Source organism: Staurois parvus, unplaced genomic scaffold, assembly GCF_062004578.1.
Source record: "Staurois parvus isolate SC_StPar_1 unplaced genomic scaffold, SC_StPar_1.0 ptg001734l, whole genome shotgun sequence".
Classification (NCBI taxonomy): Eukaryota; Metazoa; Chordata; class Amphibia; order Anura; family Ranidae; genus Staurois; species Staurois parvus.
This window is the reverse complement of record NW_028319530.1, coordinates 33,781-47,544: the sequence shown is the minus strand read 5'-3', so window position 1 is coordinate 47,544 and position 13,764 is coordinate 33,781. Positions and strand designations below refer to the sequence as shown.

The following is a 13,764-nucleotide window of genomic DNA, read 5'->3' as shown; positions in this document are numbered from 1 at the left end:
AGGAGTGGGCGTCTCTTATGGACGGGAAGTTTTCATTGTCAGGGAGGTGGAATTGTTTTTGGAGAGTAGGGAAGGATTCTAGTCTGTTGTCTATGTATAAGTCTCGAATATGAGATATTCCTCGATTTTCCCATTGTGTCAGGATTAGAGAGGGAATGATGAGGTGTAGGGTGGAGGTTGGAGTAGGAATTCTTTTTGTTTCATTTTCTGGGTGATTGGAGGATAAAAGGTCATACCAGGCCTGATGGAGGCTTTTATACACGGATGGTGGGGTAGTAGGTGAGTTCGGGTATTTAGAGGTAGGAACAATAAGTTGTCGGGAGTATGCGGAAGTTGTGGAGGACTTTCCATGTAGGTCCACGTTTTATCTTTAGTAGGATGCCACCAAAAGAAGAGCTGGTCTAGGAGCGTGGCGTTGTAGTAAGATTTCACATGTGGGAGACCTGCTCCCCCCCCGGAGGAAGGTCTTATTAGTAAATTTGTCGTGCACCTAGGTTTTATTGAGTTCCACGTGAATTTGTTTAGTATCGCTTGGAGTTTGGAGAAGAAGGCGTTGGGGACTGGAGTTGGAAGAGTACGGAATATGTAAAGTATTTTAGGTAATATACACATTTTTAGGGGTGCTATTCTACCCATTGTGGATAATGTGGGTGTATGTAGTTGTCTGAGTTCCTGTGGGAGGGATTCAAGGAGCAGTTTGTGATTGGCGTCATATAATTGGTTAGTTGTGCTGGTGAGTTTGGTTCCCAAACAAGGGGTGCTATGGTGTTCCCATGAGAAAGGGAAATGTTTGGTCAGCATATTTTGGATCTTAGGAGGAGTATAAAGGTTTAATATGGAGGATTTTGGTTCGTTGAGCTCATAGTCGGAGACTTCTGAGTAGTTGTGGAGATGAGTGCGTATCGATTGGAGAGATTTATAAGGATTGGTAACCATTAGGATGATATCCTCCATGAAGAGGCTGATTTTATGTTCCGGGTTATGATGAGTAATACCTGTGAATGTTGGGTCGTCTCTGAGTTTGGATGCCGGGGGTTCAATTACTAAGGTGGAAGGTATGGGAGATAAGGGGCAGCCCTGCCTGGTGCCATTACATATGTGGAAGGGTTGTGAGAGGGAGCCGTCAGTTACAACTGTGACAGAGGGGTTGGAATAAAGGGAGAGGATTGCTGATAACATCCAATCTGTAATTCCACATTTCTGGAGAGCAAGTTTCATAAAAAGCCAATGGATTCGGAAAAATGTTATTTTTTGTCAGTAGAAAAATGAGTTATATTTGACATTTGAAAATGACAGTTAATTTTTTACAGTGGAAAAAAATGGCAATTGAAAAATTAGTGTTTTTCATAGTTGAAAAATGACAGTTATATTTTTATTTTGGCAAGAAATGACAGAGTTTTTTGTCAGTGGCAATAAAATAACAGTTAAAAAATGAGGGTTTTTTTCGACAGTTGAAAATGACAGGTAATTTTTGACAGTGGAAAAAATGACAGTTGAAAAATGAGGGTTTTTTGATAGTTGAAAAATGACAGTTATTTTTTGTCATTAAAAATTATTTTTTTTTTTTTACAGTTGAAAAATTACATTTAACAGTTGAAAAACGACAGTTATATTTGACAGTTGGAAAATGACAGCTTTTTTTAGAGTGGCAATAAAATGCAGATCATTTTGACATAGAAAAAAAATCACATTTAAAAACAGAGGGGCTTTTTTTGACAGTTGAAAATGACAGTTAATTTTTTACAGTAGCAAAAAATTACAAGTAATTTTTGACTGTGGAAAAAAATGGCAATTGAAAAACGAGGGTTTTTTTACAGTTGAAAAATGAGTTATTTTTTTGTCAGTTTAAAATTGGCAGTTATTTTTAACAGTCGAAAAACGACAGTTATATTTGACAGTTGAAAAATGACATGTTTTTTTACAGTGGCAATAAAATGCAGATCATTTTTGACAGTGAAAAAAAAAATCACATATAAAAAAGAAGGGTTTTTTGACAGTTGAAAAATGACAGGTTTTTTTGACATCTAAAAAATGATTTGTTTTTTTGTAATTTAAAAAAAATTAGTTATTTTTCGTCAGTTGAAAAATGACAGTTATTTTTGACTTTTTTTTACAACAAATTTTTCAACTGTCAAAAAAACCCTCATTTTTCAATTGCCTTGTTTTCCACTGTCAAAAATAACTAATTGTTCTACTCTGAAATATAACTGTTGTTTTTCAAAAATAAAATCTTAACTGACAAAAAAGTCATTTTTAAAATGTTAAAAAAAAAACTAATTTTTCAATTGTCATTTTTTTGCCACTGTCAAATATACAGTGGGGCAAAAAAGTATTTAGTCCCCACCAATTGTGCAAGTTCTCCCACTTACAGAGATGAGAGAGGCCTGTAATTGGCATCATAGGGAGACCTCAACTATGAGAGACAAAATGAGAAAACAAATCCAGACAATCTCATTGGCTGATCTGGAAAGAATTTATTTGCAAATTATGGTGGAAAATAAGTATTTGGTCCCCTACAAACAACAAGATTTCTGGCTCTCACAGACCTGGACCTTCTTCTTTAAGAGGCTCCTCTGTCCTGCACTCATTACCTGTATCAATGGCACCTGTTTGAACTTGTTATCAGTATAAAAGACACCTGTCCACAACCTCAAACAGTCACACTCCAAACTCCACTATGGTGAAGACCAAAGAGCTGTCAAAGGACACCAGAAACAAAATTGTAGACCTGCACCAGGCTGGGAAGACTGAATCTGCAATAGGCAAGCAGCTTGGTGTGAGCAAATCAACTGTGGGAGCAATAATTAGAAAATGGAAGACATACAAGACCACTGATAATCTCCCACCATCTGGGGCTCCACGCAAGATCTCACCCCGTGGGGTCAAAATGATCACAAGAACGGTGAGCAAAAATCCCAGGACCACACGGGGGGGACCTAGTGAATGACCTGCAGAGAGCTGGGACCAACGTAACAAAGACTACCATCAGTAACACACTACGCCACCAGGGACTCAGATCCTGCAGTGCCAAACGTGTCCCCCTGCTTAAGCCAGTACATGTCCGGGGCCCGTCTGAGGTTTGCTAGAGAGCATTTGGATGATCCAGAAGAGGATTGGGAGAATGTCATATGGTCAGATGAAACCAAAATAGAACTGTTTGGTAGAAACACAACTTTTTTGCCGCACTGTAACTGTCATATTGCAACCGACAAAAAAAAACTAATTTTTAATTGTCAAAAATAACCCATATTTTGCCACTGTCAAAAAACCTGTAATTTTTCAACTTAATAAAAATAACTGTCATTTTGAAACTTCAAATAAACCCCTCATTTTTTCAGCTGTCATTTTATTGCCACTGTCAAAAATAACAGTCACAAGCATGCATCCAGTGAAGGCGGAACACTCGGACCTCCTGCATGCTTGTTCCTGGTCAGTGACACACTAGGGAGTGAAGTGAGGTTTAGGATGAAGATGACGGCCCCGGAACCTGCAGCTTTCTCCACAAATCACTCCTGTTTCCTGCCCTTCCTCCTATTGGCTGAGTATTGCACCAATCACCAATCAGATCATCCCCCTTGTGATGTCTCTGGGCGGATCTCTCATTTCTGGCTCCTCCCACATATCTTTATACAACCTCCCCATACCCATACCCCGACATGGAGGGGCTGAGTGAAGGTGGTGGTGAAGGTGTGGAGGTGTCGGATCGGGTCACACAGATCATAGAAGGAGATCCGCCCGGCCTCATAATCCAGATCTATCCTGACTCTGGTACTGGAGACACCGCCGGGGAATCGGGTCTTCTTCCTGTCATATATCACTGAGTACTGATTACCCCCCAACCACCCCCACCTCTCCAACCCCCAGGACTTCTTATTACATCCAATCCCTGACTGACCTCCTCTCCTGTCTATATTGGGGTAACACATCCCGACTCTCCAGTGATCTGCCCCCCCGACATCCACGTCCCAGTAATGTCTCCCGGAGGAGAAGCTCTGACTGCTCATCACCTGAGGATAACCCTGGAACCTCTCTGGTGTTTCTGGCCGATTCTGATGTGATGATGATGAGGATGCAGTTTTCCCATCATCTGATATATGTAGATTATTACCAGCTGTCCTCACATCCAGTAATATGTCTGTAACCCCCGACACCCCCCATGTTTGCTGTACAGCCCCAATATTTGGTCCTCCAGTGGGGGAGGGTTGGGGGTCTGGCCTGGATGGTGGAGCATTGATGGGACCTTTGCCCTTTGTAGTAGAATGTGGAGAGACATGTGTGCCTGTACATTTCTGTACATTGACCCCAGACATGATATCAGATAAACCCGTGTGTAATGTGTGTGAGATCCCCCCCACATCCCCATCCCCTCCATCATGGAGGAGGTTCTCATGTCTCTCTCTGTCCTCATCATCTCCATCCTTAGTATCACACAAGTCACCTGTGTCTGATTCCTGTAGGACAGTCAGTAGATCCGTCATGTTACACAGCTTCTCAATGTCCCTCATCTTCCTGGACAACTCCTCCTTCTTTATTTCCAGATCACAAATATAATCCAACATGGGACGGGAGACCCGCTCTGCCCACCCGGAGATGTCCCTCAGGACTCTCTTCTTCAGGTCTTCCAGACGTCTCCTGAGGTCTCTGAACAGGGCAGTGACTCTCTTGGTTTCATCAAATCATATAAGTGGTGAAGCGCTCAACTTATATTAATCTAGTGAATACTCAAATCATATTAATGAAAAATAATTAAAAATAATTATAAACTAGTGCAATATCTTCATACACATAACAACTATATCCCTGGTGATATAGTGAAAACTTATATCTTTTAAACTGTGCAAAAGTGAAAAAATACAATAATTAAATAAATAAATAGTGATGCCACACTGTGAAATTACTGGCAAAAGTGTTCAAAATAATGTCACTCCATGCTGCAAATAGTGCTTTTCGTGTAAATCTTGACGTGACTCCCCTCAATAGCAGAAATGCCCCCTCACCTTCCACATTCGACCCTTGCGGGTCACAGAGCCTTTTTGTATATATCTCTTTCTCTTTGATGTTCTCCACTGCCTCCACCGACCATAATCCACCTCCAGGCAGTAAGTACCTCTCCAATTACTCCCCTCATGCACCGAACTTTGTCAGGTAAACCTCTCCTCCACTGCCACCTCCGACCAAATTCCTCCTCCAGGCAGTAAATATCATCCAATACCCCTCACACAATGGACTCAGGCTCAGAGTGATTCATGTAAAACGATAAAACAAACCTCCATAGTGTAACATCGCTTTATTAGACTGATCCAATATAGTAAAATATTGCACTCACATGTCCCCACGATATTACAGGCAGTTTCCCATATGCTATGGGTATATACAGGAGTCCCAAGATGGCGTCCGAACCCGGAACCGGAAGTACGTCACCGCTACGTCGACGCGTTGCGCCACTGTCACGTGGCTTCTTCAGGATCCTGAAGAAGCCACGTGACAGTGGCGCAACGCGTCGACGTAGCGGTGACGTACTTCCGGTTCCGGGTTCGGACGCCATCTTGGGACTCCTGTATATACCCATAGCATATGGGAAACTGCCTGTAATATCGTGGGGACATGTGAGTGCAATATTTTACTATATTGGATCAGTCTAATAAAGCGATGTTACACTATGGAGGTTTGTTTTATCGTTTTACATGAATCACTCTGAGCCTGAGTCCATTGTGTGAGGGGTATTGGATGATATTTACTGCCTGGAGGAGGAATTTGGTCGGAGGTGGCAGTGGAGGAGAGGTTTACCTGACAAAGTTCGGTGCATGAGGGGAGTAATTGGAGAGGTACTTACTGCCTGGAGGTGGATTATGGTCGGTGGAGGCAGTGGAGAACATCAAAGAGAAAGAGATATATACAAAAAGGCTCTGTGACCCGCAAGGGTCGAATGTGGAAGGTGAGGGGGCATTTCTGCTATTGAGGGGAGTCACGTCAAGATTTACACGAAAAGCACTATTTGCAGCATGGAGTGACATTATTTTGAACACTTTTGCCAGTAATTTCACAGTGTGGCATCACTATTTATTTATTTAATTATTGTATTTTTTCACTTTTGCACAGTTTAAAAGATATAAGTTTTCACTATATCACCAGGGATATAGTTGTTATGTGTATGAAGATATTGCACTAGTTTATAATTATTTTTAATTATTTTTCATTAATATGATTTGAGTATTCACTAGATTAATATAAGTTGAGCGCTTCACCACTTATATGATTTGATTTCACACATCTTGCGGTATAAAAGAATAGGTGATAGCAGCTTACTCACTAGGTTCTGTGGAGCGCAGGGGGATTTTTGTATTTTATTTCTCTTGGTTTCATCATCTGCTTTTCCTTGTACTTTCCTCCTGCGTTCCTGCAGACTCTGGACTCTTTTCTCCATCTCCTCTCTCTCTGTCATCAGTTTCTGCAGAACATTCCTCAGTTTCTTCTTCTTCATCTCAGAGGCCTCCTCCAGAGTCTCCACCTGGTGTCCCCGATGTTCTCCATACACCCTGCAGGACACACAGATACAGGTGGAGTCCTCGGTGCAGTAATACTCCAGGATCTTCTTATGGATGGAGCATTTCCTGTCCTTCAGGGAAGTGGTGGGGTCACATAGGACGTGTTCTGGTGACTTGCTGTGGACTCTCAGGTGGTTGTCACACAGAGAAGCTTCACAATGCAGACAGGATTTCACAGCCGGTACAGGAGTGTGAATACAGTGAGTACAGAAGACCCCGGACTCCTCCTGCTCTGGATGGGTAGACTGGAAGTTCTCCACTATGTTACATAGTGTTATGTTCCTGTGCAGTGCAGGATGGTCCTGGAACTCTTCTCTGCATTCAGGACAGGAATAACCTCCAGACCCCTCCTGTGTATCCAACACACGGCCAATACAGTCCCGGCAGAAGTTGTGTCCACATCTCAGGGTTACAGGATCTGTATAAATGTTCAGACAGACGGAACATTCCAGCTCCTTCCTCAGATCAGAAGACGCCATCGCTGAGAGCAGAAGACAGAATGACGGGGAAAGTCTCTGACACTCCGTATCCAATGTGACCCGTTCTGTACCCTCCTACACGGGGCGAGGTGTACATTCCTACACAGGGAGAGGCTGGGACTGAGACACGTAGCTAGAAGAATTCTTCTACAGAAGGACACAGACATGTAATAAGTAGTGACGGGTCCAACACCCCCCTGTTCGGTTCGCGGTCCAACATTCCAACTTGACGAAAGTTCAACTGCAAACTTTGAACTCAATGCAAGTCTATGGGACTGGAACTTGTAAATGGAAAAGTGTCCATTCTGAAGGCTTTTATGCCAGTTATTGGCCCCAGAAGTGGTATGGGGACTCGGGGACGGCCCTGAGGGACAGGAATCACTGGGGATAAAAGTACCATTTTTAAAGGGGCTGTCATTTTTCATTTCATGCCTGGGGGTCCCCATAAACTCCCTGCAAAGTTGCACATCTGTACAATGTATAGGACCTGCTGCAGCACAACTGACATTTATACTAAAAAAAAGATGTGTGGGATCCCCCCTAATCCATAACAGACCCTTTAGGTCCAGTGGGAAGGTTGGGGGGACCCCAAAGTGAATTTTTTTTTTTAACTGTGTGGGATTCCCCCAAAAAGCCATACCAGGCCTTTTAGGCCTGGTAGGAATTCTAAGGGGAACAACACCCCCAAAAATAAGGGGAAAAGGTGTCAGGTCCCTCCTAACTTCCTACCAGACCCTTGATCCGAGCACGGGCCTATCAGGCCAGGAAAAGGGGGGATGAATGAGTGGCCCTCCCCTCCCTGGGCCTTACCAGGACACATGCCCTCAGCATGGAGACAAGGGCCTCTTCCCCAAAACCCTGGTTGTGGGGGTCTGCGGGCAGGGGGCTCATTAGTATCAGGGTACCCTTTCAAATGAGGGGGGGCACCCTGATGCTGCCCACTTGTGAATGAGTAAGGGGTACAAAATAAATAAAATTATGCCTTGAGTGTTGGTGGGGCCCTAAACCAAACAAATAGTTGGAAGCGACCATAATCAGGACTGAGGAATAGGATAGGCAGCATAGGCAGTCTTCAAGGGATCCCAGATCCCTAACAAATGGAATCCGTTACATCAGCATCAGGGACAAGATAGTTGCTGTTGATCCAGGACTGATTCATGTTGATAAATGTCAGCTGGTCAGCGGAGTCTGTGGACAGACGCACTCTTTTATCCGTCACAGAACCTCCAGCAGCACTGAATGTCCGTTCGGAAAGCACGCTGGGTGCAGGACAGGTCAGTAGCTGGATGGCATATTGAGCAAGTTCTGGCCAGTGATCCATCCTCAAGACCCAGTAACCCAGTGGATGTTCAGTTGGAAAGGTCTCCAAGTCTGCTCTTGCCCCTAGATAATCCTGCACCATATGATGCAGACCCTGCCGATGGGTGCTTAAACCTAACATCCCTGGGCACTGAGGACTAAAGAACTGTTTGAAGGCATCGGTCAGCCGGCCACCTTCTCCACCGCTCTTCCTTTGACAGAACGAAGCCCCAGAAACACGTTGTCCAGGAAATGGTAACCTCCCATTGTCTGGAAAGGTGCTACACAAATGTTTTTTCAAGGCGTCCTCAAGATGTTTCCTCCTCTGCTCCCTCTGTGAAGACTGGAGGAGCTCTGCAACTTCACCCTTGTAACGTGGATCAAGAAGGGTTGCCAACCAGTACTGATCCCTCTCCTTGATACCACGAATCCTCGGGCCCTTACGCAGGCTTTGCAGAGTCAGGGAGCCCAAGGGACATGTGGATGGGTGGAACATGTGGATGGCTGGGACATGTGGATGGGTGGGACATGTGGATGTCTGGGACATGTGGATGGCTATGACATGTGGACGGGTGGGACATGTGGATGGGTGGGACATGTGGATGGGTGGGTGATGTGGATGGGTGGGAGATGTGGATGGGCGGGGCATGTGGATGGGCGGGGCATGTGGATGGGTAGGACATGTGGACGGGTGGGACATGTGGATGTGTGGGACATGTGGACGGGTGGGACATGTGGACGGGTGGGGCATGTGGACGGGTGGGGCATGTGGACGGGCGGGGCATGTGGACGGGCGGGACATGTGGACGGGCGGGACATCTGGATGGCTGGGACATGTGGACGGGCGGGACATGTGGACGGGCGGGGCATGTGGACGGGCGGGACATGTGGATGGCTGGGACTTGTGGATGGGTGGGACATGTGGATGGCTGGGACATGTGGATGGGCGGGACATGTGGATGGGCGGGACATGTGGATGGGTGGGGCATGTGGATGGGCGGGACATGTGGATGGGTGGGACATGTGGATGGGTGGGACGGTATTTTTTTCACGGTTCAGCAAATGGGGTAGTGAAATGTTCCTGCTGAAATGATCAGGTGGTGTACTGCTATCAGATGGGGTGCAGGACCTGTGGCCCCCATTGCTGTACCATCACTCCTCTCAGTGGAGGCTGTTGAGAAGACCGGATGTATTACAGAGGAGGTAGAGATCCCAGATGAGGACCAAGAAGAAGTCTGCACTGTTTTCGGATGTGGGTCTTTCAGGTGATGTTACCAATGGGTTGCATGGCGGCTCGTCATATGTCTGGTCCAGCATGTGGTGCCCAAGCGGCTGGTGTTTTGGCCACGCTTGATCTGCTTCAGACAGAGACTACAAATAGCAATGCTGCGATCTGCTGCACATGTGTTGGGATAAGCCCACACCAGAGAACTTGTGGAAGTCTGCATGGAGTCAGCAGTGCCACGCCCCTGAGGAGCTCTGTCATGTGATGCCATCGGTTGGCTGTCCTTACGCCTGTCCCTGGAGGACATCCTGCCTTGTTGGAGTTCTGCCTCCTCCTCACTGTCCTCCTCTGTTCTCTCACCCAAGTACAGTCAGTGACCTCATCATCCCCATCCTCCTCATCACTGGACCCAACTTGGCAGTGTGCTGCGGCTGGGGGAACATGACTGCCAATTTCTTTTCCCTCACTGGCGCCCCCTCTCTCTAGGCTCACGTCACTCCTTTCCTCATCCTGGGAACCAACATCGGAGCATTCAGATTGCTGCCCATCCTCCAGCAGCATGGGACTGACACCAGGATCACATGATTGAGGTGACTCCTCCATGCATGATGGTGGGGCTACGGAAGGAGCAGCTGTGGTGGACAAGGAGCCTGTGGAACAGGCCGCTTTGGCAGCTGTGGTGGAAGGCAAAATAGTATGATCCTGGGGGACAGAGGATGAGGAGGATGAGGATGACTGAGTTATCCCCTCCCCCACCTCTTCTGCATGTTGTGGCTCAATAATACGGCCAGCACCAGAAACAAAGGACAAGCGTGCCCTGCCTGCAGAGGATCCACCATGTCCACGGCCACCACTGGTCACTGTGGACACAGAGGCTGCTTGCCCTCTCTTAGCTGCCTGTGAGAATCTGCCTCTCCTTCTTGGCCTTTCCGACATGATGGGGATTTTAGGGGATTCCCCATTTATTTTCTGTGGGGGATGGGATTTTGGTGCTGGGGTGCAATATGTTGTGCTTGGCGCACTATAGACTGGGGGGGTTTATTGTTTTTACAGAAAATTGGGGTTCAGTAACTATGGATACTTTCATGTGTTTTGGCCGCGGCAGGAAAAAAAAATGTAACAAAATTAATAAAGAGAAGAAAAGAATTGTGATGTAGAAGGAGGAACACCTGCGGCTGAGAAGGGGGACAGCAATGACACCCCAATATTTCAGCTGCTGTGACAACAAAAGGGATCTCCTGCTGATACAGAAGGAGGAACACAGACGGGGCAGCAATTATGCCGCAAATGGTTTTAGTTCTGCAGCCAAAAAATAAAATAAAATACAATACAATAAAAAAAGAAAAGGAAACCAGTGCTGACGCAGGAGGAACACCCGAGACAAAAAGGGGAACACTAAAGATGCAGCAACAGAAAGAAAACCACAAAGAAAAAAAATGGGAAGAGCAGTGATGCAGAGGCATTGTAAAAACAACACACTGACACCATGAAACTGACACCACATCACTGACACCACAGCACTGACACCACATCACTGACACCACAACACTGACAGCACAACACTGACACCACAACACTGACGCCACAACACTGACACCACAACACTGACACCACAACACTGACACCATGACACTGACACCACAACACTGACACCATGACACTGACACCACAACACTGACACCACAACACTGACACCACAGCACTGACACTACGACACTGACACCACAACACTGACACCACGACACTGACACCACGACACTGACACCATGACACTGACACCAGGACACTTACACCACATCACTGACACCAGGACACTGACACCATGACACTGACACCACAACACTCACACTACAACAGTGACACCACAACACTGACACCACGACACTGACACCACAACACTGACACCACAGAACTGACACCACAACACTGACACCACATCACTGACACCACGACACTGACTCCACAACACTGACTCCACAACACTGACTACACCCTCCTAACACACCACTAACTAACCTCACCTAGCTCACTAACACCCAATAAGCAGCCTTGTATGGTGTGGGGGCGTGGACTTGGTTGTGAGTCATGATTGGGCAAAGTCACCAGATCTTTGGCCAATCATGGCTCTTCCTGTGAACTCAGCTGTGATTGGCCAAAGCACCTGACCTGTGAGCAGTGCATTGTGGGACACGGGGGGGAGCAGCCCAACAAATGCCCCAGATGTTGGCGTGTTCAGGGAACACACGACCCCCCAATGTCCGACTCGCACATATAGCCCCCCCTAGTGGTGGACAGTGGAATTGTCGCTCCTCGCTCTATATCCATCTTTTGTCATTTTCCTGCTGGATGTTGTAGAAGGATCTGGATTTCTCATTAGAACTCGGATAGAAAAGCCATTTTCAGTCTGGAAGAAGCCGGACCTCCGTGAAACGCGTAGATGAAGGCAAATAGATTGTGTTGGCTTTCTGTGGTTTCCAAACCTGCGATGCATTTATTTCACTGTTTATGTATTTGGTGGTATTTACAATTGTTTGTATACAATCATCCCAAATGTTTTACCTGGTAGTAGCTGGAATGATGAGTGATGGATCATTCACATGTGTGTGAGTCTGCTGTGGACTGGTGCAAGGGGCCCCTGGAAGCATGGAGCCAACCTTCAGGGCAAGGAGAGAGCTGCAGGATGTCCAACCTGGGGAGGGGTGTTGTCGCCCCCGGCAACGCTGATGCAGGGAAACCAGTAGCTGTTGTGGGAAATGTGAATGTGTCACGGCTGGAGAGAAGGTCCAGCAGAGAGAAGTCCATGCTACATGCCAGGAGAGACGCTGACCAGAGGCCGGGACCCAGAGTGGTTGTCCATAGCAACACACAGGAGGCCAGTGGGGCTGTCTGTGTACCGGGGGCCACGTCTTACAAGGATCATGTGACCAATGATTCTCCTTCTTCTCATTCCGTGTTCAACCACACGGGATTCTTATTCCATCTTCTACTTGTATCCTCAAAGGAAATGATAGAAACCCCCAGAGTGCATTATCCTCAGTATATCCACTGAATGGGGGGCTGGTCACATGACTCCTCACATAGAGACACCAACACCTCTCCTATTCCCCCGTCTCTCCGAAAGGGAACCTAGCCAGGAATATGAATGGCCCAGTCATGTGACCAATGAAGCCAAGATTCAGCAATACCAATCCAGTCCTAGTTCTCTTCATTCACCGAACCTTCCAACTCACCGATTGTGCTGGGCAGACGTCTGACATTGGGGAACAAACACTTCCATTCACTGACACCTTGTCCATTCACTGACACCTTGTTCATTCACTGACACCTTGTTCATTCACCGACACCTTGTCCATTCACTGACACCTTGTTCATTCACTGACACCTTGTTCATTCACTGACACCTTGTGCATTCACCGACACCTTGTTCATTCACTGACACCTCCTTCATTCACTGACACCTTGTTCATTCACCGACACCTTGTCCATTCACTGACAACTTGTTCATTCACTGACACCTCCTTCATTCACTGACACCTTGTCCATTCACTGACACCTTGTTCATTCACTGACACCTTGTCCATTCACTGACACCTTGTTCATTCACTGACACCTTATCCATTCACTGACACCTTGTCCATTCACTGACACCTTGTTCATTCACCGAAACCTTGTTCATTCACTGACACCTTGTTCATTCACCAACACCTTGTCCATTCACTGACACCTTGTTCATTCACTGACACCTTGTTCACACAGATTTTGTGTATGTTTTATTTTCATACAAATGGTACCAATTCCACTGGTTGTTTGTAACATGGGAACCGTCTTATCACCTGCCATAGCCCTCCCCCCATCTTTCCCCATTCCACCCCCCAATAGGGACTGACCCCGGTCTGATCTGTCTACCCCGTTATAATCTAATTCTCCCTCCCCCCTCCATCCTAGTTTATATACTCCTCCAGCCTTCCCATAAACCCCTCCCCCAGCACAGCACACCCCTTCCATTTAGGATCCCTGAATTAGTCTGGCCATACATGATACAATCTTCTTCTTCAATCTCCTTTAGATGGACCTTACACTATGTAGTACAGGGGCCGGCCTGATTGCATACAAATTGGAAGTGTTTAGGTCGGACCTCAAATTCTATGGTTTTGGTAAATCTAAAGGAAAATTGTACAAGAAGATTGTCTAATGTATGGCCAGCCTTAGACATCTG

At 46.3% G+C, this 13,764-nt stretch overlaps 1 protein-coding gene across 2 annotated transcripts; it reads right to left on the bottom strand.

The window, feature by feature from the left end:
- Positions 1-1,166: 1,166 nt before the first annotated feature.
- On the bottom strand, positions 1,167-7,230 carry LOC149434560 (E3 ubiquitin/ISG15 ligase TRIM25-like). Of its 2 annotated transcripts, none has more exons than XM_089663639.1 (2): positions 6,328-7,230; positions 1,167-4,657 (listed from the first exon to the last, which is right to left on the bottom strand). In XM_089663639.1, exons 1-2 carry the CDS (start codon positions 7,022-7,024, stop codon positions 3,600-3,602), a joined length of 1,755 nt encoding a protein of 584 aa, XP_089519765.1. In that variant the 5' UTR covers positions 7,025-7,230; the 3' UTR covers positions 1,167-3,599. The 2 variants fall into 2 exon arrangements, with proteins under 2 accessions (XP_089519765.1, XP_089519764.1); XM_089663638.1 differs by having other exon boundaries at positions 1,167-4,674; positions 6,366-7,230.
- Between the last annotated feature and the right edge of the window lie 6,534 nt (positions 7,231-13,764).

Coding starts and splice junctions, on each gene's coding strand:
- LOC149434560 (XM_089663639.1), bottom strand. CDS start 7,024: ATGGCGTCTTCTGATCTGAGGAAGGAGCTGGAATGTTCCGTCTGTCTG. Junction 4,658..6,327: donor TAAAATACAAAAATCCCCCT/GCGCTCCACAGA, acceptor AAACCAAGAGAG/TCACTGCCCTGTTCAGAGAC.